Below are 22,284 nucleotides of genomic sequence, written 5' to 3'. Positions count from 1 at the left end.
AAGGAAAACACTGTATAAAGCAAAAAATGAAGATCTTAATTGTGTATTGAAAGAGTGGATTCATCAGCATTGCAGTGAACACCTGCCACTTAATGGACTACTGCTCATGAAACAAGCAAAGATCTATCACGATGAACTGAAAATTGAAGGGAACTATGAACATTCAACAGCCTGGTTGCAGAAATGTAAGAAAAGACACAGCATTAAATTTTAAAAGATGTGTGGTGATAAAACATCTGCTAATCATGAAGCAGTGAAGAAATTTATTGGCATGCTTGCCAAGCTCAAAACTGTTGAACATCTCATGCCAGAACGAGTCTCTATTGCTGATGAAACATCGTTGAACATCTCATGCCAGAACGAGTCTCTATTGCTGATGAAACATCACTGTTTTGGTGTTATTGCCCTGGAAAGACACCGACTTCAGCTGATAATAGAGCCCTACAGGAATTAAGGATGTAAAGGAGAGAACAGCTGTGTTGGGATGTGCTAAAGCAGCAGGCACATGAAGTGCAAACCTGGCTGTGATAGGCAAAATCTTGTGCTCTTATTGTTTTCAAGGAGTGACTTTCTTACTATTCCATTATTCTAACAAAATGCATGGATCACCAGGAAAATCTTTTCTAGTTGATTTTACAAATATTTTATACCAATAGCTCATACTCACTTCTGGGAAGCTGGACTGGACAACAACTGTGAGATTTTGTGACTCCTTGACAACTGCTCTGTTCATCCTCCAGCTGAAATTCTCATCAAAAAGGATTTCTGTGTCATGTACTTTCTCCTAAATGTGACTTTATTAATTCAGCATTTGACCAGGGTATATTAGTCCATTCTCATGCTGCTAATAAAGACATACCTGAGACTGGGTCATTTACAAAGGAAAAGGGTTTAACTCACAATTCCACATTGCTGGGGAGGCCTCAGGAAACTTACAATCATGGTAGAACACAAAGAAGAAGCAGGCGCCTTCTTCACAGAGTGGCAGGACAGAGTGAGTGCAAGCAGGGGAAATGTGCGATGCTGATAAAACCATTAGCTCTTATGAGACTCACTCATTCTCACAAGAGCAGCATGGGAGAAATTGTCCCCATGATTCAATTATCTCCACCTGGTCCTGCCCTTCACATGTGGGGGCTGTGGGGATTATAATCCAGGGTGAGATTTGGGTGGGGGCACAGCCAAACCATATCATTCTGCCCCTTCCCCATCCCAGATCTCACGTCCTCACATTTCAAAACACGATCATGACCTTCCAACAGTCCCCCAAAGTCTTATTCCAGCATTAACCCAAAAGTCCAAGTCCAGAGTCTCATCTGAGACAAGGCAAGTCCCTTCTGCCTATGCATCTGTAAAATCAAAAGAAATTTTGTTACTTCCTAGATACAATGGTGGTACAGGCATTGGGTAAATACACCCATTGCAAATGGGAGACATTGGCCAAAACAAAGGGGCTACAGGCCCCAGGCAAGTTGAAAGTCCAACAGGACAATCATTAAACCTTAAAGTTCCAAAATGATCTCATTTGACTCCATGTCTCACATCCAGGTCATGCTGATGCAAGAGGTGGGCTCCCAGATTCCTTGGCCAGCTCTGCCACTGTGGCTTTACAGGGTACACCCCTCTGGCTGCTTTCATGGGCTGGCATTGAGTGTCTGCAGCTTTTCCAGGCGCACAGTGCAAGCTGTTGGTAGATCTACCATTCTTGGGTCTGGAGGACGGTGGCCCTCTTCTCACAGTTTCACTAGGCTGTCCTCCAGTGGGGCACTGTGTGTGGGGGCTCCGACCCCACACTTCCTTTATGCACTGCCCTAACAGAGGTTCTTCATAAGGGCTCTGCCCCTGCAGCAAACTTCTGCCTGGACATCCAGACATTTTCATACATCCTCTGAAATCTAGGCAGAGGTTTCCAAACCTCAATTCTTGACTTCTTTTCACCCACAGGCTCAGTACCATGTGGAAGCACCAAAGCTTGCGGCTTACACCCTCTGAAGCAATGGCCTGAGCTATACCTTGGCCACTTTTAGTCACAAGTGGAGCAGAAGCAGCTGGGATGCAGGGCAGCATGTTCCAAGGCTGCGCAGAGCAGGGGGACCCTAGACCTGGCCTGTGAAACCATTTTTTTCTCCTAGACCTCTGGGCCTGTGATGGGAGCAGCTTCCATGAAGGTCTCTGACATGCCTCAGAGAAATTTTCTCCATTGTGTTGGTGATTAACATTTGACTTCTTGTTACTTATACAAATTTCTGCAGCAGGCTTGAATTTCTCCCCAGAAAATGTTTTTTTCTTTTCTGTCACACAGTTAGACTGCAAATTTTCCAAACTTTTATGCTCTGCTTCCTCTTGAATGCACTTCCACTTAGAAATTTCTTCTGCCAGATACCCTAAATCGTCTCTCTCAAGTTCAAAGTTCCACAGATCTCTCAGTTGGGAGCAAAATGCCACCAGTTTATTTGCTAAAGCATAGCAAGTGACCATTACTCCAGTTCCCAACAAGTTCCTCATCTCCATCTCAGACCACCTCAGTCTGGACTTTATTGTCCGTGTCACTGTAAGCATTTTGGTCAAAGCCATTCAACGAGTCTGTAGGAAGTTTCAAACTTTGCTACATCTTTTTGTCTTGTGAGCCCTCCAAGTCTCTAGGAAGTTCCACACTTTTCCACATTTTCCGATATTCTTCTGAGCCCTCCAAACCGTTCCAATCTCTGTCTGTTACCTAGTTCTAATGTCACTTTCACATTTTCGGGTATGTTTATGACAGTGCCACACTCTCTGCAATACCAATTTATTGTATTAGTCTGTTCTCGTGTTGCTAGTAAAGACATAGCTGAGACTGAGTAATTTATAAAGAAAAAGGTGTTTAGTGGACTTACAGTTCCACATGGCAGGGGAGGCCTTACAATCATGGTGGAAGGTGAAGGAGGAGCAAAGGCACATCTTACACAGCATCAGGCAAGAGAGTGTGTGCAGGGGAACTGCCCTTTATGAAACCATCAGATCTCATGAGACTTATTCACTGTCATGAGAACAGCATGGGAAAAACCTGTCCCCATGATTCCATCACCTCCCACCACGCCCATCCTCCAACCAAATAACAATTTAACATGAGATTTGGGTGAGAACACCAAGCCAGACCTTATCAGTATTGGCCTTGGCAATGATCTTTTGGATAAGACACAAAAGCACAGGCAGCAAAAGCAAAAATAAACAAATGAGAGTGCATCAGATTTAAAAGTTTCTGCACAGCAAAAGAAACATTGGCAAAATGAAAAGGCAGTGTACGGAGTGGAAGAAACCATACATCCAATAAGGGGTTAATATCCAAAATATATAAAGAACTCATACAACTCAATAGCAAGCAAACAGAATAACCCAGTTTAAAAATGAGCAAAGGACCTGAATAGACATTTTTCTAAAGAAGACATATAGATATCCAATAGACATATGAAAAGGTGCTCAACGTCACTAACCATCGGAAAAATGGAAATCAAAACCACAAGGAGACATCACCTCACACCTTTTAGGATGACCAGTATGAAAAAGACGAAAGATAAGTCTTGGGGAGAATGTGGAAAAAGGGAAACACTTTTATATATTCAAGGTGGGAATGAACAAAATGGAAAACAGTCTGGAGGTTCCTCAAAAATTAAAAATAGAACTACAGCCCAGCAGTCCCACTTCTGGCTGTATATCCAAAGGAAATGAAATCAGTAGCTCAAAGAGATCCCTGCACCTCCATGTCAGTGGCAGCTTTATTCACAGTAGCCAAGATGTAGAAAATACATAATTGTCCATTTGACAGATGAAGGGTTAAAGAAATTGTGGTAGATACATATAGAGTGGAATGTTATTCAGTCTTTACAAAGAAGGCAGTTCTGCCATTTGAAACAATATGGATGAACCTGGAGGACACTGTGCTAAGTAAAATGAGACAGAAAAAGACAAATACTGCACGATCTCACCTACCTGTGGAATCTGAAAAAGTCAAACCCCTAGAAAGGAAGAGTACAATGATGGTTACCAGAGGCTGGTGGGAGAGGTTGGAAAGTGGGAGGTGTTGGTCAAAGACTGGGAACATTCACCTTATAAGATGAATACGTTCTGGACACCTCATGTACAGCATGAGAACTATAGTTAATAATAATGTATTGTGTACTTGAAATTGGCTAGGAGAATGCATCTTAAGTGTTCGCATGACAAAAAAGGCGGTTAACTATATGAGGTGATGGATATGTTACTTAGTATAATTGTGGCAGTCATTTCACAACGTATGTGCCTATCATCACATCGCATTGTGGCCAGGCGTGGTGGCTGATTTCTGTAATTCCAGCACTTTGGGAGACTGAGACAGTAGGATTGCCTGAGCCCAGGAGTTCGAGACTAGCCTAGGTAATGCAGGGAGATCTTGTCTTTACAAAAAATTTAAAAATTAACCAAGCATGGTGGCATGTGCCTGTGGTCCCAGCTACTTGAGAGGCTGAGGTGGGAGGACTGCTTGGACCCAGGAGGTCAAGGCTGCAGTGAGCTGTGATTGCACCACCGCACTCCAGCCTGGGTGACAAAGCAATACCCTGACACCCACACACCACAGTGTACTACCTAAATACACACAAATTCCATTTGTCAAGGACACTTCAGTAAATCTAGGGGGGAAAAAAACCCCAACGATATGATCTGAAGCACTATTTTCCAAATGTGTTTTGACCGGACCTACAGATAGTTTTACATAATGACTGCCCCCACACATCTATATGCACGTAACTGAAATATACTGTTCACAAGGGAGTACTCACATTGAAAACCTGTGGCACACTGTGCTCCACTCCATTCCACGCCAGCCTCGTGCTGGCCCTGGCGCCCTGATGTGGCTTCATGGCCCGTCACAGGCTGCAGCCCCCAGCGGAGGAGCTCCGGTGCTGGGTTTCACGATATCTCAGGAACCCTTAGGCAGCCCTTGGAGTAGGCAAGTTCCTCTTCAGATGTAGCAGGGCTTCCGGCAGGTTGTGGCATTGCCGGTGGCATTGCCAGCAGGGACTCAGGTGAGCCCGACGTTCAGACTCAGTAGGTCCAGTGCCGTTACTGAGGGAGCTTGCATTTGAATTAGGGAGATGTCCATGCCGGGATGTTGAAGGACTGCGTGTGGTGGGGAGAAGTCTTGTTGGAGCAGTGATCCCTGGGCAGCTCGGCCTCTGCCAGAGTGGCAGAAAACTTTCACACAGGGCTGCCTCTTCCTGGCCACGTATGGGGCAGGCAGTGTGCCTTGATCATGGGGCCCTGCAGCAGAGCCTGGAGCCTCGTGATAGAGCGTCCAGCCAGCCGCCTCTGGTCCTTTGAGGTGAAGCCTGTTTGGCAGTCAGGGCTGGTTGGACAGACAGGCGTGCAGCACCCAATTCTGAATCTTTCTGGTTGAGCAACCCAATATGTAAAGTAAGGCGGATGTGACGGTATTCCAGGTAAAGCCAGGCGCGCGGTGGGAGCTCCGTAAGTTCCAGTTGCCCTTACGGCGTGGTTGAAGCTGACTTCCTGTTGGAAGTAGCACTTGAGCTTAAGACTCTGTCTGGATGGTGAGTCCTTAAAGTAAGACACTGTGTGTTTTCTTGTTTTAATAATGGCAGACAGCAAATACAGGCCGAGATGGGACCAGGCAGAGACTACAGGAGACAAATTTAGCCAATTAAGATGGGAATCAGGCAAGTGGTGTCTCCAGACAACCTGGAATGAAATAACAAACCCATGGCCAGATCTTAGGTTAGATTGAAGAAAAGGCAACGCAACAGACATTAAAAAGTACAATTCAGTGAACTTTGTTTTGCATTTAGAGTTTGAGAATGATAGAGAGGTGTAACTACTCCACAGGTTTGTTCCCAGGATGGTTCTCATGGATGGAAGAGGCGGGTGCCACGGAGGAGCACTTTCTGCTTGATACATGGGGAGTTTAGGGGTCACATGGGACATGTGGTCGGAGCTGGGGAGTCCACTGGACAAACCGGTTCTGGCTTTGTCCACAGGCGTGCCGCCATGCCGTTCCAGCCTTCGGAACAGGTGTGGGCAGGTTTGGGAGGAGGAGCATAGAGAGAACAGAGGGCAGGTGCCCACCCTGGGGGCCACCTGCGGGGCTGCACCTTGACCTGGCCCCAGCAGCCCCTTGCGAATTGATTCACAAGCAAAACCTCTTTTTTTGTGAGGCACTTTGGATACTGAGTAGCAAACCCTTTCCGTGGGGTTCTAAGGCGAACCAGTCTTCACTGAGTTGTGCTTGATACACAGACTTTTTCTAAGTTTATTTTTTATGCATTTAAGAATGCACAGAACATCCTCACATACTCAGAGGGGGTGGGATGAATTCTTCCCTCCTCCTTCGTCAGTACGCAGTTTACTAAGGGCCTTTTAGGTGCCCGTCACAGCCTGCGCTGGCTGTTTGCATGTTCCCATGAGTGGGAGGTGTGAGCTCGTTGCTCGCACAGTCGAGAGTCTGGCCAGGAACGTAGGTGCCGGTGGTGACCCAGGTTCTGCATGTGTGGGGCTGTGCAGGCTGCCACCTGGGAAGGACCAGGGAAAGTCCCAGCGACCTTTGCGGATCCGTCAACTCCGTGGGAGGAAGTGGTGTTTCGCGAAGGCCTGAGAATGTGCAGGCCGAGTGATAGGAAATAGGCCACATCTCTCTTCGTCGTCATCTGCAAACTATGCATTTTATTGTAAGCGATGTGCCCTTCCAGCTTCAGTCCTGGTCCTGTGAAGAATAATCCATCTCACCAGTCTCAGGCTTCTGCAGTTTATAGGCGCCTGAGGCTCCTGGGCTCAGATTCTTCTGATTTGTCTTTCTTGACCCTTTCCCTCTTTGCCTTTATCTCTTAACAAGAAACAGACACACAGAACTGTGATTGGTTAGGGAACCACCCGTCACTACTCTGCAAACATGTAGCCACCACCCATAGCTGTGTTTCCAGAAACCCACAAAGCTTCTGTTTGTGTAGTTGGTTTCCTAGACTTCTAGCAAGATGATGTCTCAATCTGGTCTCTTTGAAAGCGAAGTCACGATGTCATCGCGCACCCATCTCCCCAGGTGACAGGTTTTCAGTCTGTCTGGCAGTCACTCTTCAGGGCCCTCCATGCCCAGGCCTCCCTCCCACAGACTCAGTCAGTACCGAGGCTCGAGTGCCATGTGACCTTCCTCCATTTCCCTGTGCTCTTCGCAGACTTCATCACAACCTTACAATGTTCTCTGTGATCTTCAGAACCCAAGAAGCATTTCTTGAAAACGTCACCGGTGAGAACTCGAAGCCAGGTTATTTTATAAAGCAAATCAATATTACCTCCTGTACTCTTTAAGCCTTTTTTTTTTTGCTTCTTTTTGAGTTATAGTTTTCTTCATAGATCTAAAAGTTACTTATAGAGCCATTTGAAACTCATTTTATTGTTTCCTCTGATAATATGACTGAGAAAGATGAGCTTTTTCATGGAGAAGTATATCCCTTGGCCCACACCAAGGCAGATATAAAATCAGTAGCATGCAGAGAAAATGAGTGGAGTAGCACACCATGATTTCCTGCAGGAGATACCCTCCTCTCCCCCACTTCTTTTATTCCACGCCTGGAGCAAAACTAGACTAAGGTGACCCATTTTCTTCTAGCTAGGGGAAGAAGGCGTTGCGGTGATATGTCTGCAGGGAGAGCGTCTTTTAGAGCACATGCTCCTCTTAAGTGCAGGATGCTGTGCTGCTGGATGTGCATGTAGAGGCCAATGTTTGCTTCGGCTTTGAATCTCTACCACTTTGGAATTGGTATCCATTCAAATGCGCGTGTCTTGCTAAGCAAAAAAAAAAAACAAACAAACAAACAAAAAAAACCGCGAGGGGATTTGGGAAACAAGTTTTCAGGAGCACTGATTATGACCATCAGGTCCCTAGGACATGAAATGGATGCTTCAGAATGTCCCAGAGCTGTCCGTGGCCATTGTGTGCATGTGCATCTGACTCTGTAAATGCTCTAGAGTGTATCATGGCCATTGTGTGCATATGTCCTCAACTGATTGAATGCTCTAGAGTGTACCTCAGCCATTGTGTGCGTGTGTTCTTGACTGACTCTGAATGTTCTAGAGTGTGCCTCGGCCATTGTGTGCATGTGTTCCATACTTACTGTGAATGTTCTAGAGTGTACCTTAGCCATTGTGTGCGTGTGTTCTTGACTCACTGTGAATGTTCTAGAGTGTACCTCAGCCATTGTGTGTGTTCTTGACTCACTGTGAATATTCTAGAATGTACCTCGGCCATTGCGTGCATGTGTTCCGGACTCACTCTGAATGTTCTAGAGTGTACCTCAGCCATTGCGTGCTTGTGTTCCTGACTCACTGTGAATGTTCTAGAGTGTACCTCGGTCATTGTGTGCTTGTGTCCTCAACTGACTGTGAATGCCCTAGAGCATACCTTGGCCATTGTATACGTGTGTTCCAGACTCATTGTGAATGTTCTAGAGTGTACCACGGTCATCGTGTGCATGTGCACCTGACAATAAATGCTCTAAAATGTACCACGGCCATTGTGTTCATGTGTCCTCAACTCACTGTGAATGCTCTAGAGTGTACCATGGTCATGGTGCGTGTGTGCACCTGACTCTGTAAATGCTCTAGAATGTACCACGGCCATCATATACATGTGCACCTGACTCACTGTGAATGCTCTAGAGTGTACTTCGGCCACTGCCACTGTAGGTACCTGACTCTATAAATGCTCTAGAATGTACTACAGCCATTGTGTGCGTGTACCTGACTCTCAATGCTCTAAAATGTACCATGGCCATTGTGTGCTTGTGTCCCCACTCACTGTGCATACTCTAGCGTGTACCTCAGCCATTGTGTGCGTGTGTTCCTGACTCTATAAATGCTGTAGAATGTCCTATGGCCATTGTGTGTGTGCACACCTGACTCATTTTAAATGCTTTATGGCAGTAGTCCCCAACATTTTCAGCACCAGGGACCAGTTTTGTGGAAGACAATTTTTCCATGGACCAGGGTGGATGGTTTCGGGATGAAACTTCCACCTCAAATATCAGGCATTAGATTCTCATAAGGAGTGCACAGCCTAGATCCCTCACGTGCACAGTTCACAACAGGGTTCCTGCTCCTGTGAGAATCTAATGCCTCCTGATTTGACAGGAGACAGAACTCCTGATTTGACAGGAGACAGAACTGTAATGTCACTTGCCCACTCCTCACCTCCTGCTGTGTGGCCACTTCCTTACAGGACATGGATTGATGCCAGTCCATAATCCTAGGGTTGGGGACTCTTGCCCTGAGAATGTACTTGGGCCATCATGTGCCCGAGTGAATGCTGTGAATGCTGCATTGAATGCTCTAGAGTGTACCAGAGCCATGCAGGTTGTGCACCTGACTCACTGTGAACGCTCTAGAGTGTACCAGAGCCATGCAGGGTGTGCACCTGACTCACTCTGAAGTGCTCTAGAGTGTACCAGGATCGTGTTGGTGTGCACCTGACTCACTGTGAATTGCTCTAGAGTGTACAAGCCATGCCCCCCCCCCCCCCCCCCCCCCCCCCCCTGGTTGTGCACCTGACTCACTGTGGAACGCTCTAGAGTGTTCCAGGTCATGTTGGGTGCTGCACCTGACTCACTGTGAATGTTTTAGATTTAGAGTGTACCAGAGCCATGCTGGTTGTGCACCTGACTCACTGTGAGTGCTCTAGAGTGTACCAGGATTGTGTTGGGTGTGCATCTGACTCACTGAATGCTCTAGAGTATACCAGGATCGTGTTGGGTGTGCACCTGACTCACTGTGAGTGCTCTAGAGTGTACCAGGGCCGTGTTGGGTGTGCCCCTGACTCATGTGTATTTAGCATTGCTTTTGAGGGGTTGGGGAATGAAACCTCCCTTACTGCCTGGGAGTGGCCATGGGGGTTTCTCAGCTAAGGTGACAGTCACACTCTGTGGGGTGTATCAGGGTAGCCAGTGGGGCCTCTGAAGATTCTCATGTGGGGCCTGGAAGTGGTATCTCAGACTGGTACCATGCAGGGTCTTGCTGGTTGTAGCCTTTTTGTGACACGTGGTTTCTGAATATCTGCCATCAGATTTGACCCGTGATGCTGGTGTCTGCCTTCCTCTATGGAGCATGTTGCTTCACAGAGGGCGGCTTCAGATTCTCCACTAATCTCCAGTGGTATATAACATACACCTCTTTGTACAGTGCTTTTACATGAGTTTAACTCAATTTTTTAAAAAATTTGGATTAAAATCTTAGCTATCTGAAATATTTAGGGTTATTCTTTTTAATTTTTTTATTTGTTAATTGACAAATTGCAATTGTATGAGGTTACTTTTCTTGAGTTTTATTAAGCACCTATGTTTAACCTCAATAACATTAAAACATTTAGATGAAAACTTTTAAAAACATATTTTGATGTTTACTACTTTTTAGCTAGAACTTCCTGCAGGTAAACCCCAGTGATTCTTGGCCATGACTAAGAACAGTTCCTTCCACAAACTAAGACAGTGCTGCTCTTACTGCTTTGTGAGTACACGCTAGTGTTTCAAATTCCATCTGAAACCAACTGCCCTGGGTTATGGAGTCTTATCAATTCCTGTATTTTGGTTCCTTTCCCCCAATCTATTTTGCTCTGAATTAATCATCTTTTATAGCTTGCTGAATCACCTACATTTCTGTTTAGAGCCACCCCTTTTCCCTCCTCGTCCACAATTTTGTTCTCTTGTGGATTTAGAAACCAGATGATGACACAGGTTGGGACTGTGGGCAGTTGGAAGGGGCACCCTTATCTTCTGAGGAAGGGCTTGAGGATGCTGCTCTTTAAAACACAGTGTTCGAAGCTTCAGAGTTGTCCAGAGGCCTTTAAAACATTGCCTCATTCTAGAGTTGTTGGCTCTTTTCCAAATCCAAATGTACTAACAGTTATAACTAAATTTATTTTAAAATAGTCTCATTTGTTAATATGACATCTTCACTCTTACCTGGAATTCTTCACTCTTACTTAGAATTCATCGACAGGCATTAAGTGTTGTGTGCCCCAGAGGTCATTGTGGGGAACACAGAAGAGTTTTAATACGTGGGTTGTATGATTCAGAAACCTTTGCTCTATTTAGAGACACTGTAGTCAAATATTCATGGCACTGAAGGAGGGAGCCAAGATTGGTGTTTGTGCATTATTAAAATTGGTCTATGGGAACCATGTGGATAACTTATGAGCTCTTAACTTTGATTCATAATTAGGTAGTCTTTGACATCAGACTGGCTAGTTCTCATCCTGCGATGTGTGAGTTAGTTGGGAAGGGAATCTCTGCCTTTCTGGAGCTTCTACTAAAGACCCCAACTGTCTGATGCTGACGTAGACTGCATCTTGCTGGTCCCACTCTGAGAAGTCACTGTCACTGCACTCGCTGGCATAGCCCACACAGATACTCCTTGCTCCAGCCTTTTGCTTGCTTGTGTTTGGTGGGAAGCCCATGTGAGTTCTAAGTGAGATCTGCTGGGAAGCTTATGAATCCATCTAAATTTACTGCACGTCATATAGAAAATGTTCCACACGGGGTCAGTGTATTACCCCACCAGCACGAGATCTGTGGGCTGCCCGTGACATCCTTCTCTCCCTGCATTCCTTTTGTTCCTTGGAATTCATTGTCAAGCTGTTCGAACTCTACCTGTGTTTACCTGCAATAACTGGGCTATGGAGAGAAGTGTCATCATTTTGCTCCAAACAAGTATCTTCACCATTAGGATCAGCCATTGTCTTAACTGGATGTGAGCAGTGGGTTTTGGAGCAGGTTTTCCAGCATCCTAGCGATAGAGTTTTGGTCTTATTTACTACATATTATGTGTTTATTATGATTCTGATTAGATAAGAGACAATAAACTCTTGGTCTAATGTAGGCGTGATGTGCCTTTGATCACAATACTGTGAGCTTTCTGTGTGTTCCTTAAGCTACAAATGAGAAAGAGATTGTGGTTTTGAATGATGTTAATGTGATTACAAGTAATAATAGCTCCATGGACAGTCTCGAGATGATGGTGTAAGGGAGGTATGCTTGAGGGTGCCCCCAATCAATCCGTATTGTGTTCTGTTTAAAAAGAAATAGTGTGGCCGGGTGCGGTGGCTCACGCCTGTAATCCCAGCACTTTGGGAGGCCGAGGTGGGCGGATCACGAGGTCAGGAGATTGAGACCATCCTGGCTAACACGGTGAAACCCCGTCTCTACTAAAATACAAAAAACTAGCCGGGCGAGGTGGCGGGCGCCTGTAGTCCCAGCTACTCGGAGGCTGAGGCAGGAGAATGGCGTAAACCCAGGAGGCGGGGCTTGCAGTGAGCTGAGATCCAGCCACTGCACTCCAGCCTGGGCGGCAGAGCGAGACTCCGTCTCAAAAAAAAAAAAAAGAAATAGTGTAGTACCTTAATGATGTCTTTAATTACTCACACGTTAAAGCACATGGAATGAAATTCCCTTCTTTGTAAATAAGCGTTTAAGAATTTCATCAGAGAAAACAGAGATCCATATTTGCGACCACACTGAAAAATTCTTGGTCTCTTTATGACTTTATTGCAGAGGTGAGAGGATTTTGGTCTTTGTCCAGTAACTGAATACACATTGTATCATTTAGGATGGCTTTGGCTGCAGATGATGGGAAACTGTGGCTCCAACTGGCTCGAACATTAGGAAATGGCCTCACATCACAGGCAGGGCAGACCCTGAGCCTGGTGTGGCCGGTGGCAGCTCCTCTGCCCTGCTCTAAACTCTGTCCTCCTGTCTCCTCCAGTATTTTGTCATTATCCTTGCATGCCTAAGGAGATCGCTGCAAAGGATGTGGGCATCCTGTGCAGATCACCTTCTCCCCTCTGCCTCCCTAAGACTCTCCACCCTCCAGCCCCCACAGGCCTCCCTCATGTCTCGTTGGCCACTGCTGGTCACTGTCCATTCCTTAGTTCCTGATGAAGCCCACGTTGGTGAGTGTCTTAGCTTGGGCTGCCAGAAAAAGTGCCACATACTGGGTGGCGTCAACATGAAAATGTATTCCTGGGACGGGAAGTCCAGGATCAAAGTGCTGGCTGATTCATTTCCTGGTGAGGACTCCCTTCCTGATGTGCAGACAGCTGCCTTCTCGCTGTGTCCTCACGTGATGGAGAGAGACAGAGGAAGCCTGCCCTCCAGGCCTCTTCATCTCTTCTTATGAGGGCATGAGTCCCATTGCGAGGGCCCCACCCTCATGACCTCCTCTAACCCTAATCACCTCCCAAAGGTTCCATTTCAAGTACAGGCAGTCCCTGACTTATGGCTTCTTGACTTTACAATGGCATGGAAGCACTATGCATTTGTAGAAATTGCATTTCGGGTCCCATACAACCATTCTACCTTTCACTTTCAGTGTGATATCCAATCCATTACATGAGATATTCAGGACTTTCTTATAAAGGAGGTCTTGTGTTAGATGATTTTCCCAGCTGTAGGCTGATGTGAGTGTTGTGAGCGTGTTTAAGGTAGGCTAGGCTGGTTCTGACGACGAGTGGGCTCTGACATTCACTGCATTTTCAGCTCATGGGGTTTTATTTTTTTTATTTTTTATTTTTATTTTTTTGAGACGGAGTCTTGCTCTGTCGCCCAGGCTGGAGTGCAGTGGCCAGATCTCAGCTCACTGCAAGCTCCGTCTCACGGGTTCACACCATTCTCCTGCCTCAGCCTCCCGAGTAGCTGGGACTACAGGCGCCCACCACCTCGCCCGGCTAGTTTTTTGTATTTTTTTTTTTAGTAGAGACAGGGTTTCACCATGTTAGCCAGGATGGTCTCGATCTCCTGACCTCCAGCTCACGGGGTTTTAAACTTACGATGGATGTGGGGACATAGCCCCTGTGTACATCGAGGATCATCTGCAGCGTCACACCGGGTGGGGGGCTAGGACTTCCACACATGAATCTGGGGAGGGGGGCACAATTCAGTCCATAACAGTGAGACAATAAAAGTGTTGTCAGGCATTGCCAGATGACAATGTAATAAATACTCTAGCGACTACAGGCCAGGAACAGAGTCCCTGCATCACGAAGAATGCGTATCACAGCTCTTAGCTACCAGCCTGGGTATCTCAAATGTTTATGTTAACATTGGGTACTTCTCTTTCTCTTAGTGTTGTGTGGGAGCCAATGGGAGATGGGAAGAAAATCATTTCATTGGCCGATAACCATATCCTGCTGTGGGATTTACAGGAAAGCTCAAGCCAGGCTGTGGTAAGTAAAAGGAAAACACAGCGTTTGTTTTTGTATTTTTAAACGAAAACGCACGTTCTCACTCATAGGTGGGAACTGAACAATGAGAACACTTGACACAGGGTGGGGAACACCACACACCAGGGCCTGGGGTGGCGGGAGCAGGGAGGGATAACATTAGGAGATACACCTAATGTAAATGATGAGTTAATGGGTGCAGCACACCAACATGGCACATGTATACATATGTAACAAACCTGCACGTTGTGCACAGGTACCCTAGAACTTAAAGTATAATAAAAAATAATAAATAAATAAATAGGGCCTTTGGGCTAAATTCAGAATATAATTCTTGATTCACAACAGTTTAGAATTTTGAGCTTAGTTAATGAACAGACTGAATCATCAATCAAAGAACTGAGTGATGGGGTCTTTCAGGTGAAAGCTGTTTAGATGTCACTCAGGGCTTGTGAGATATGACCCACACAACCCGGTTGTTTGCAAAACATCTGCCTTTTGCTGCACCTTGAGCACAGGAGGGAGTGGGATGCCCAGGAGTATTTTCTACTGTTTCAAGCGTGCTGTCCTTTTGATGAATGGATTCTTAAAGTATATTTGGGTAAAATCCTACTTTAAGTAGGAGCAATTATAACATTTTAATTTCATAGTGGTGCCTCGCTCTTTTCATGTATTTGCATGAGTTATGAAAATAACATTTAGCACTTTCTTTGGGTTGAGTTTTGCTTTTAAATATGCATCGTTTGAATACTTTGTCTCTCACAGAGTAAATATTAATATATATTTTTCATATTTGATTTCTTAAAATTTTCTGCTTTAAAATGTGGTTTTTACATGCATTCATAATTTCATTGCATTTGTTTATGTCAAAGTAACCACTTTAGAAAAGAGAAAAGGGAAGAACTTTGAACTGACAGCGCTCACCATGTCATTTATGCCTCAGGGGCCGCGTTGCCTACACACAGTCAAAGGGATCGCACAGGCATCCATTGGATAGATTTCTCCAGTGATGGCCTCATCTTATATTTATTTGTTCCTAACATGTTTTTTTAGCTTTCTCCCTCATAGTGCCTTAGAATATTAATAAGTCCTTTCCTCACCCCTCTAGGCTGATGAGGTGGCATGAATAATGATCCATCATTATTAATCAGTGGCACGGAAGTAAGACTTAAAAATATTAAACGTCCTGTTAAAGCTTTAAACCTCTGAATGGAAATGGACAAAAGGAAGGTCTCGCTGTGGGGTTCGGTGGCGGGCGCTCACCCGGAGCCTCGGTGGCCTTCGCTGTGGGGTTCGGTGGCGGGCGCTCACCCGGAGCCTCGGTGGCCTTCGCTGTGGGGTTCGGTGGCGGGCGCTCACCCGGAGCCTCGGTGGCCTTCGCTGGGTCGTTCGGTGGGCGGCGGCAATCACGCGGAGCTCGGCTAGGCCTTACAACGACGGAGGAGAGGAAGAGAGGAGATGGAGGTCTCTTGTGCCCGAGCCTTATATTCGCTGTGGGCGTTCCGTCTCCTGTAGTTTTATCTGTTTCGCGGTGCCACATCACCCGCGGAGTGCACAATCAGGTGGTGACCTTATTCGACGCTGTGGGGTTATCAGCATGGCGGGCGCTCACCGGAGCCTTATTCGATGGGTCATTTAAGGAAGAGATTTATTATTATTATTTTTTTTTTTTTTTATTTTCTTTTTTTGAGACGGAGTCTCGCTTCTGTCGGCCCGGGCCATGCTCCAGTCGCATGCTTGTGGCGGGATCTCAGCTCACCGCAAGCTCCGCCTCCCGGGTTCACTCAGGCCTATTTCTCTCTGTTCCTCAGCCTCACCCAAGTAGCATGGGGCTATCCATGTCGCCCAGCACACCTTAGGATCACATGATGTAATTTGCTTCTTATCCATTCATGCTTCTCATGGGATGGGCTTTAGTTGTTTCGTATTTTTTAGTACAGTTTGCTTAGGACGGGGATCACCGTGTTAGCCAGGATGGGTCTCGACTTATCTTCCCTGAACTCGTGATCCCGCTCCTTCGATTTTGGACACTCTACAGGCCAATCTTACACCAGAGATGTGCGGATGTAAACATACAGGCTTGAGTCTCTACCCTTTGGATACACATCCCTATTTAAAATCAGGCTGGCCCGGCAGCCGACAACATGATTATTTATTTTATATGAGAAACTTTAATATAAGTGCTATTACCGACATGATCTTTTGTCCCCAACCTAAAGCTTTGTCATGAATCTTTCCGGATAGTATATGCAAACTTAACAGCCAACAAGACTATTATAAAATACAACAACAGCGAAACTTGAATCTTATAATCTTCCATGCCTGAGATGGACCCCTGTTAGCGACCCTACAATCTTCTACAGGTCTTCACGGGAGTGGATATGTCTATTCACAGGGTCTTCACCTTCGGGAGATTGGTGTCTCGAGCTCCTTAAGGTACATCATGGTCCGAAGGCGATGCCTTCCTTGTCCCCTTCCCTCTCTGCGTTTTCGGCAGAGTGGCATGATCCTACTTAACTGTCAACTGCCAGGAAGAAGGGGGAGAAGATATCTATCTTCCTACATAAAAACGTCTACGATGTCTCCATACGGAAGATTTGACTCGGTCAGCGCCTTTTAGTGCATAGCTGTGGTGTGTCAGAGTCAGGGCCCAGCTCCTTGTGTAGACACCTGGGGTAGACGGGCTCTGCTCCGATGCAGACACTTAGGCAGAGGGCTTCCACTCCTGGTATGGGAGACTTAGGCAGAGGGCTCCCCCTGGTGTAGACACTTGGGGAGACGGTGCTCAGCTCCTGGTGCAGACACTTGGGAGACCGGCTCTTGCTTCTGGTGTAGACACTTGGGCAGAGACTCAGCGCTCTCGGTGGCAGTCCACTTGGTGTGGAAAGAGAGCATCTAACTTACACCATGGATGCAGACACCTTGTGGGAGGTAGAGAGGCGCGAGTCGTCCTGGCGAAAACATTTGGAGAATGGTGCCTATCACATCCTGGTGGCAGACACTTGGGGAGATGGCTCTGCTCCTGGTGCAGACACTTGGCAGAGGGCTGCAGCTCCTGGTGGGCAGACACTTGGGCCAAGGGCTCAGCTCCTGGTGCAGATATCTTTGGGAGATGTGGCTTCTTCCTTGCTTCCTGGTGCTAGAAACTCTTACGCGACGCGAGTTGAATCTTCTAGCCTCCACTGGTCCTCCAAAGGAGCGAACTTGGGGAGAGGCAGCATCACTCCTAGGTGCAGACACTTGCAGTCAGTGTAGACATCAGCCTTCCATAAGTGGAGAAGAGTCTAGCTCTGGTGGACAGATGGTCTCTGCTCCTGGTGCAGACACTTAGGGAGATGACTGCTGCTCCTGGTGTAGACCCATTCTGCTTTTTCTCCCCCTTTTTGCAATTTTGCTTTTTCTTATTTTCGTGTTCTAGCGAAGTCTTGACGGAGCTTGGGCAGAGGGCCTCCGCTCCTCTCCTGGTGCAGACACTTGGGAAGAGGGCTCCGCTCCTGGTGTAGACACTTGGGCAGAGGGTCCCGCTCCTGGTGTAGACATTTGGGGAGAGGGCTCAGCTTCTGGTGTGGGAAGAGCTGGCTGGAGCCTTCTGCACACCTATTGTGCTCGCCATCTCAGGGAGGTTGCCAGGGAGAAAGGAAACCCCAAGTCCCACACGTTAGGATGCGGCAGGTTCTCATCCGCCCCAACTTTGGAGACCTATTCTGTAATCAAACTGTGAACACATCTTCAGAGCCTCGGTCATCTCAAATGGATTTCATGGTAGGGTGATTAATCTGTAACTTATTTTCTGCAGAGATCAATTTAGTTTTCTCTCCCCCTTTTTTATCCACTGTCAGCAGTTCTGTCAATATCACTTTGTGACCCTCCACTACAGTATTTAATACAGAAACCTTCCTATCGATTTCAGCCATCTTCACACCCAGCTTCTCAATGTTTTTTTATTGTTTGAGGATATTGCCTTCTGTGGTGAATCTAATCTCATGCTCACTGCATCATTACCTTTTGCAATTAAATCAGAGATTCCTTGCCATTTATAATCATTAGCAGAACTCAGGGGAGGCCTGGAGTGGAAGGTTCCGTGGGGGCCACAGACCCCAGTGAGGGCAGAGGGATGGCCGCCCTGTGTCTGTGCTTGCTCATTCATCTTCGCCTCTCCCAGCTTTCACTCGCCATGAAATAAATAGCTTCTGTCAAGGAGCCGACAGTAAGCCAGAAGAAGAAGCTTGCGTGAGGATTCGCTGCCACCTCTGCCTTCTGTTCACGCAGGAGAGCAGGAGCTCCTTGAAGGTGGCCATCTAGAGAGTGCCATCTGCTTGGCATGACACACAGCACCTCTTTGAAGGAAGGGAGTGTGCTTCAGGAACAGTGTTTCTGTTGGAAAGTTTCTAATCAGAGGTTTAAAATGTACCGCAGGAGGATCAGATAAACCAACATAAGCTGGGGGGTGCTCCTAGCGACAGCAGCAACGCCACGTTCAGGGTGTCTGTAAATGCAAACAGCGTTTGTGTTTTGGGGACCAAGAGAGCAGTGGGCAGAAGCCGAGTTTAATGTCAGGGCTCGTGGGGAGGGGCTCAGAACTTGGTGGGCGGTTGGTGGGTTCTGTGGCCCCTTGCCAGTGCACCTTGGAAAGCCTGTTCTGTTTTCCTCTTTCTTGTTCTCCAAACTGGAAGAGACGCGGTGCAGAGGAAAGAAAGAAGCTTGTTTTGTTAAAGTGGAGAACTTTGTGTGTAGAACCTGACCACTGGTTCCAGTGGCCACCCTCCTGTTCACAGCAACGTGCCCATAGGTGGATTCAATTGTCTTTTTATTTCTGATATTTTATTAAAATTTTATTTATTTATCTTTAAACTTTCGTTTTAGGTTTAGGGGTACATGTGCAGGTTGTGACGTAGGTAAATTGCATGTCACAGGGGTGTGGTGTACAGATGACTTCATGACCCAGGTAATAAGCACAGCACCGATGGGGAGTTTACAGTCCTCGCTCCTCCCATCCTCCACCCAAACTATGCTCTCACTTAGAAGTGGGAGCTAGGCCAGGCGTGGTGGCTTACGCCTGTAATCCCAGCACTTTGGGAGGCTGAGGCAGGTGGATTACCTTACATCAGGAGTTCAAGGCCAGCCTGGCCAATGTCGTGAAACCCCGTCTCTACTAAAATAAAATAAAATAAAATAAAATAAAATAAATGAGCCAGGCATGACACGCGCCTGCAGTCTCAGCTAGTCAGGAGTCTGGGACAGGGAGAATTGCTTGCACCTGGGAGACAGAGGTTGCAGTGAGCCAAAATCACACCACTGCACTCCAGCCTGGCGACAGAGCGAGACTCCATCTCAAAAAAAAAAAAAAAAAAAGAAGGGGGAGGTAAACCGTGAGAAGACCTGAACACGGAGAATGGGACAGCAGCACCGGGACCTCCTCAGCTCGCCTGCAGACATGGTTTTCTTGTCTAGAAATCAAGCATGCTCACCCCTGCGTGTGGCTGTCATTGTCGCGGGGGTGTTCATTGGCAGCTCCTTGTCCTAGTGTCTGTCTCCTGTCCTCTGTGGCAACACAAACCAGGACAAGCCTCACTCCCCAGCCTCTCTGCAGCCTGGTGTGGCCGTGGGACTGTGTTCTGGACAAACATGTGGGTGGGACGGGTGGTTCATCCTGAAGGAGGAGACGTTCCCTTCGCGTTTTAAGTGTCTGCTCCTGAGAGGTGGAGGCGGCTGGTAATGTTCTTTCCTATTCTGTCACTTTTCTTTTCCTCTTTTTAGTAGGGTCTTTTTCAGAGCAAAAGTTTTTTTTTTTTTTTTTTTTTTTTTTCCAGAACAGTTTTAAGTTCACAGCAACATTGAGTGGATGATACGGAGATTTCCCACAGCCTCCCCCACTCTCAGCATAGCCCCTGCTGGTGTGGGACCTTTGTTATCACTGATGAACCCACACGGGCACATCACCATCACCCAGAGCCCCTCGTTGACATTAGGGCTCCCTCTTGGTGCTGGACGTTCTGTGGGTTTGGAAAAATGTGTCCTGACGCCTGTCCTCCACTGTGGTGTCACACAGAGTTCTTTCACGGCCCTGAAAATCCTCTGTGCCCCAACGATGATTCTTTCCTCATGCTCTCCCTCCAAGCCTTTTGCACACCCGATGTTTTCACCAACTCCATCGTTTTGCCTTTTCCAAGATGTCACAGAGTTGGGACCATACAGTGTGGATGGTTTTTAGATTGGTTTCTGTCCCTTAGAAATAAGCAGCGAAGGTTTCTCCAGGTCTTTTCATGACTTGAAAGCGCATTTATTTTTATCATTGAGTAATGCTCCATTGTCCGGAAGGTTCTCCATGTCGATGAAGGTCAGTTTGTCAGTTTTTCCTTTTATGCATTTTCCCTTGTCCCAGGGCTGAGAGCTGAGATGACTTGGATGCTGAAGATCGTCGCCTGCTTTCTCCGGAGGGGCCGATTGCTGTGCATTTGACAGTGATGTCATGGTCCACTTTGGTTAAGAGGCACAGGGTGTCTGGGCCTCCTTCCACCACCCTCGCCATGCGGGGGGCACGGAGTCCAGGCTTCCCTGTTGTGGGGGTAGTGCAGACGTGGTTTTTCTGGGCCGCTTGTCTGGAGTACGTGGTTACTGTCTAGAGGTTTTGTGTCCTCCTCAGCTGCCCCTTTTTGAATACGTGGCCTCCAGTGGGCTCTTCTGGGGCCTTACTTGGTGTTGTTTCCTGGCTGCCCACTTCTTCAGCTCCAGGTCTGGGGTGAATGAGGCAGAAGGAGACCCCAGGGAGCCCCACCGCGTGTCTCCTCCCATGAGTCCCCTCGTGGGCCTGCCCTCTCTCTCCAACTTTCCAATCACCCTCTGTTGTATGTGCAGTGTCCAGGCTTTCATTGTACTTAGTCAGAGAAACACGGAATGGTGTACGCTCTGCCTTCCTGGCAGCAGGTGTCCCGGAAAAGGTGGCGCCGGTCACCCACTTCCACTAGTTGTTCCCGCTTCTGGAGACCTTGATAATATGAGAGCTCTTCCCTTGTGCAATTAGAGGGAAGAATCTAAACATTCCAAATGAGCGTGCATGGACCCTGTGTGTGCCGTCATTCCCAGGCTGGAGCCCGTGTGGGGAGGAGGAACACCGGAGTGGGGGAGCAGGGATGGCCCCAGACGCCTGCACCTGCCACGAGCCTCACTCATGCAAGAACCCACCACAGGCCTCACGCACGGAAGAAGGACCCACCACAGGCCTCACGCATGGAAGAAGGACCCACCACGGGCCTCACACACGGAAGAAGGACCCGCCACGGGCCTCGCACACAGAAGAAGGACCTGCTGAGTGTTTCCTGGGGGATTTGGTGTTGAGTTATGACTGCAAGAAGTCAGCCACGCCCCAAGCATACCAGAATGCCATGGCCAAATTCATTCAACAGATACTCAGTGAGCTGACTTTGGAGAGGGTAGTAAGGACTTCTCCCAACACATGGTCATTTCTCACTATTTTTAAGTAGTCCTTTTAAACAGAGACACAGACCTCGTCGTCATATCGTTGGGCCCCTCCCAACTGACAGATGAGGAAAGCTAATGGACGCAGAGGAAGTTTCTGAAGGTGACATGGTCTGAGTGCCAGATTTGGGGCTGCGGGTCAGATCTGATGCCCTGGGAGTGAGTCCCACCCAGGCAGGAGCCAGGAGTCCCACCAGGCTCCTGCCTGCCCAGACCTCTCCTGTCCTCCTTCAGGTCTGTGAGGTTCTCAGATAACTTGCTCTTATTTGAGTATCTTGAATGATCAGTGACATTTTGTCCCATGAGCATGAATTTGATTTTTGGAAAAAGTTGATTGGAACAAAATCTGGTAAATAAAATAGGTAGGCAAGCTTTGCAAAAGCCGATTAGTGGAAAACGGGTTAAAACCACATGAAAACCGATTTCCTTGTGAGACTCATAAAAAGACATTCCAAAATATTTTGAGCAGAGACTTTGTCATTAAAATAAATGTCACCTTTATAGCCAGGGGTTTCAGACAATGGCCAGTGAAATTTATGTTTTGGATATTTGTTTTTTATATACATTATATATTATATATA

At 47.1% G+C, this 22,284-nt stretch overlaps 1 protein-coding gene across 2 annotated transcripts in view; it reads left to right on the top strand.

Moving 5' to 3' along the window:
* EIPR1 (EARP complex and GARP complex interacting protein 1) overlaps window positions 1-22,284 on the top strand; it is a 173,795-nt gene that overhangs the window by 132,807 nt on the left and 18,704 nt on the right. For both annotated transcript variants that reach the window (XM_017860314.1, XM_017860315.1), the window contains one exon: window positions 14,131-14,230. In XM_017860314.1, the coding sequence (XP_017715803.1) occupies window positions 14,131-14,230 (100 nt within the window). The remainder of the gene's footprint in view (window positions 1-14,130; window positions 14,231-22,284) is intronic.

Source organism: Rhinopithecus bieti, unplaced genomic scaffold, assembly GCF_001698545.2.
Source record: "Rhinopithecus bieti isolate Rb0 unplaced genomic scaffold, ASM169854v2 scaffold_51905, whole genome shotgun sequence".
NCBI classification, from domain to species: domain Eukaryota; kingdom Metazoa; phylum Chordata; class Mammalia; order Primates; family Cercopithecidae; genus Rhinopithecus; species Rhinopithecus bieti.
The sequence above is the reverse complement of the archived record's forward strand: the minus strand, read 5'-3'. Positions and strand labels throughout refer to the sequence as shown.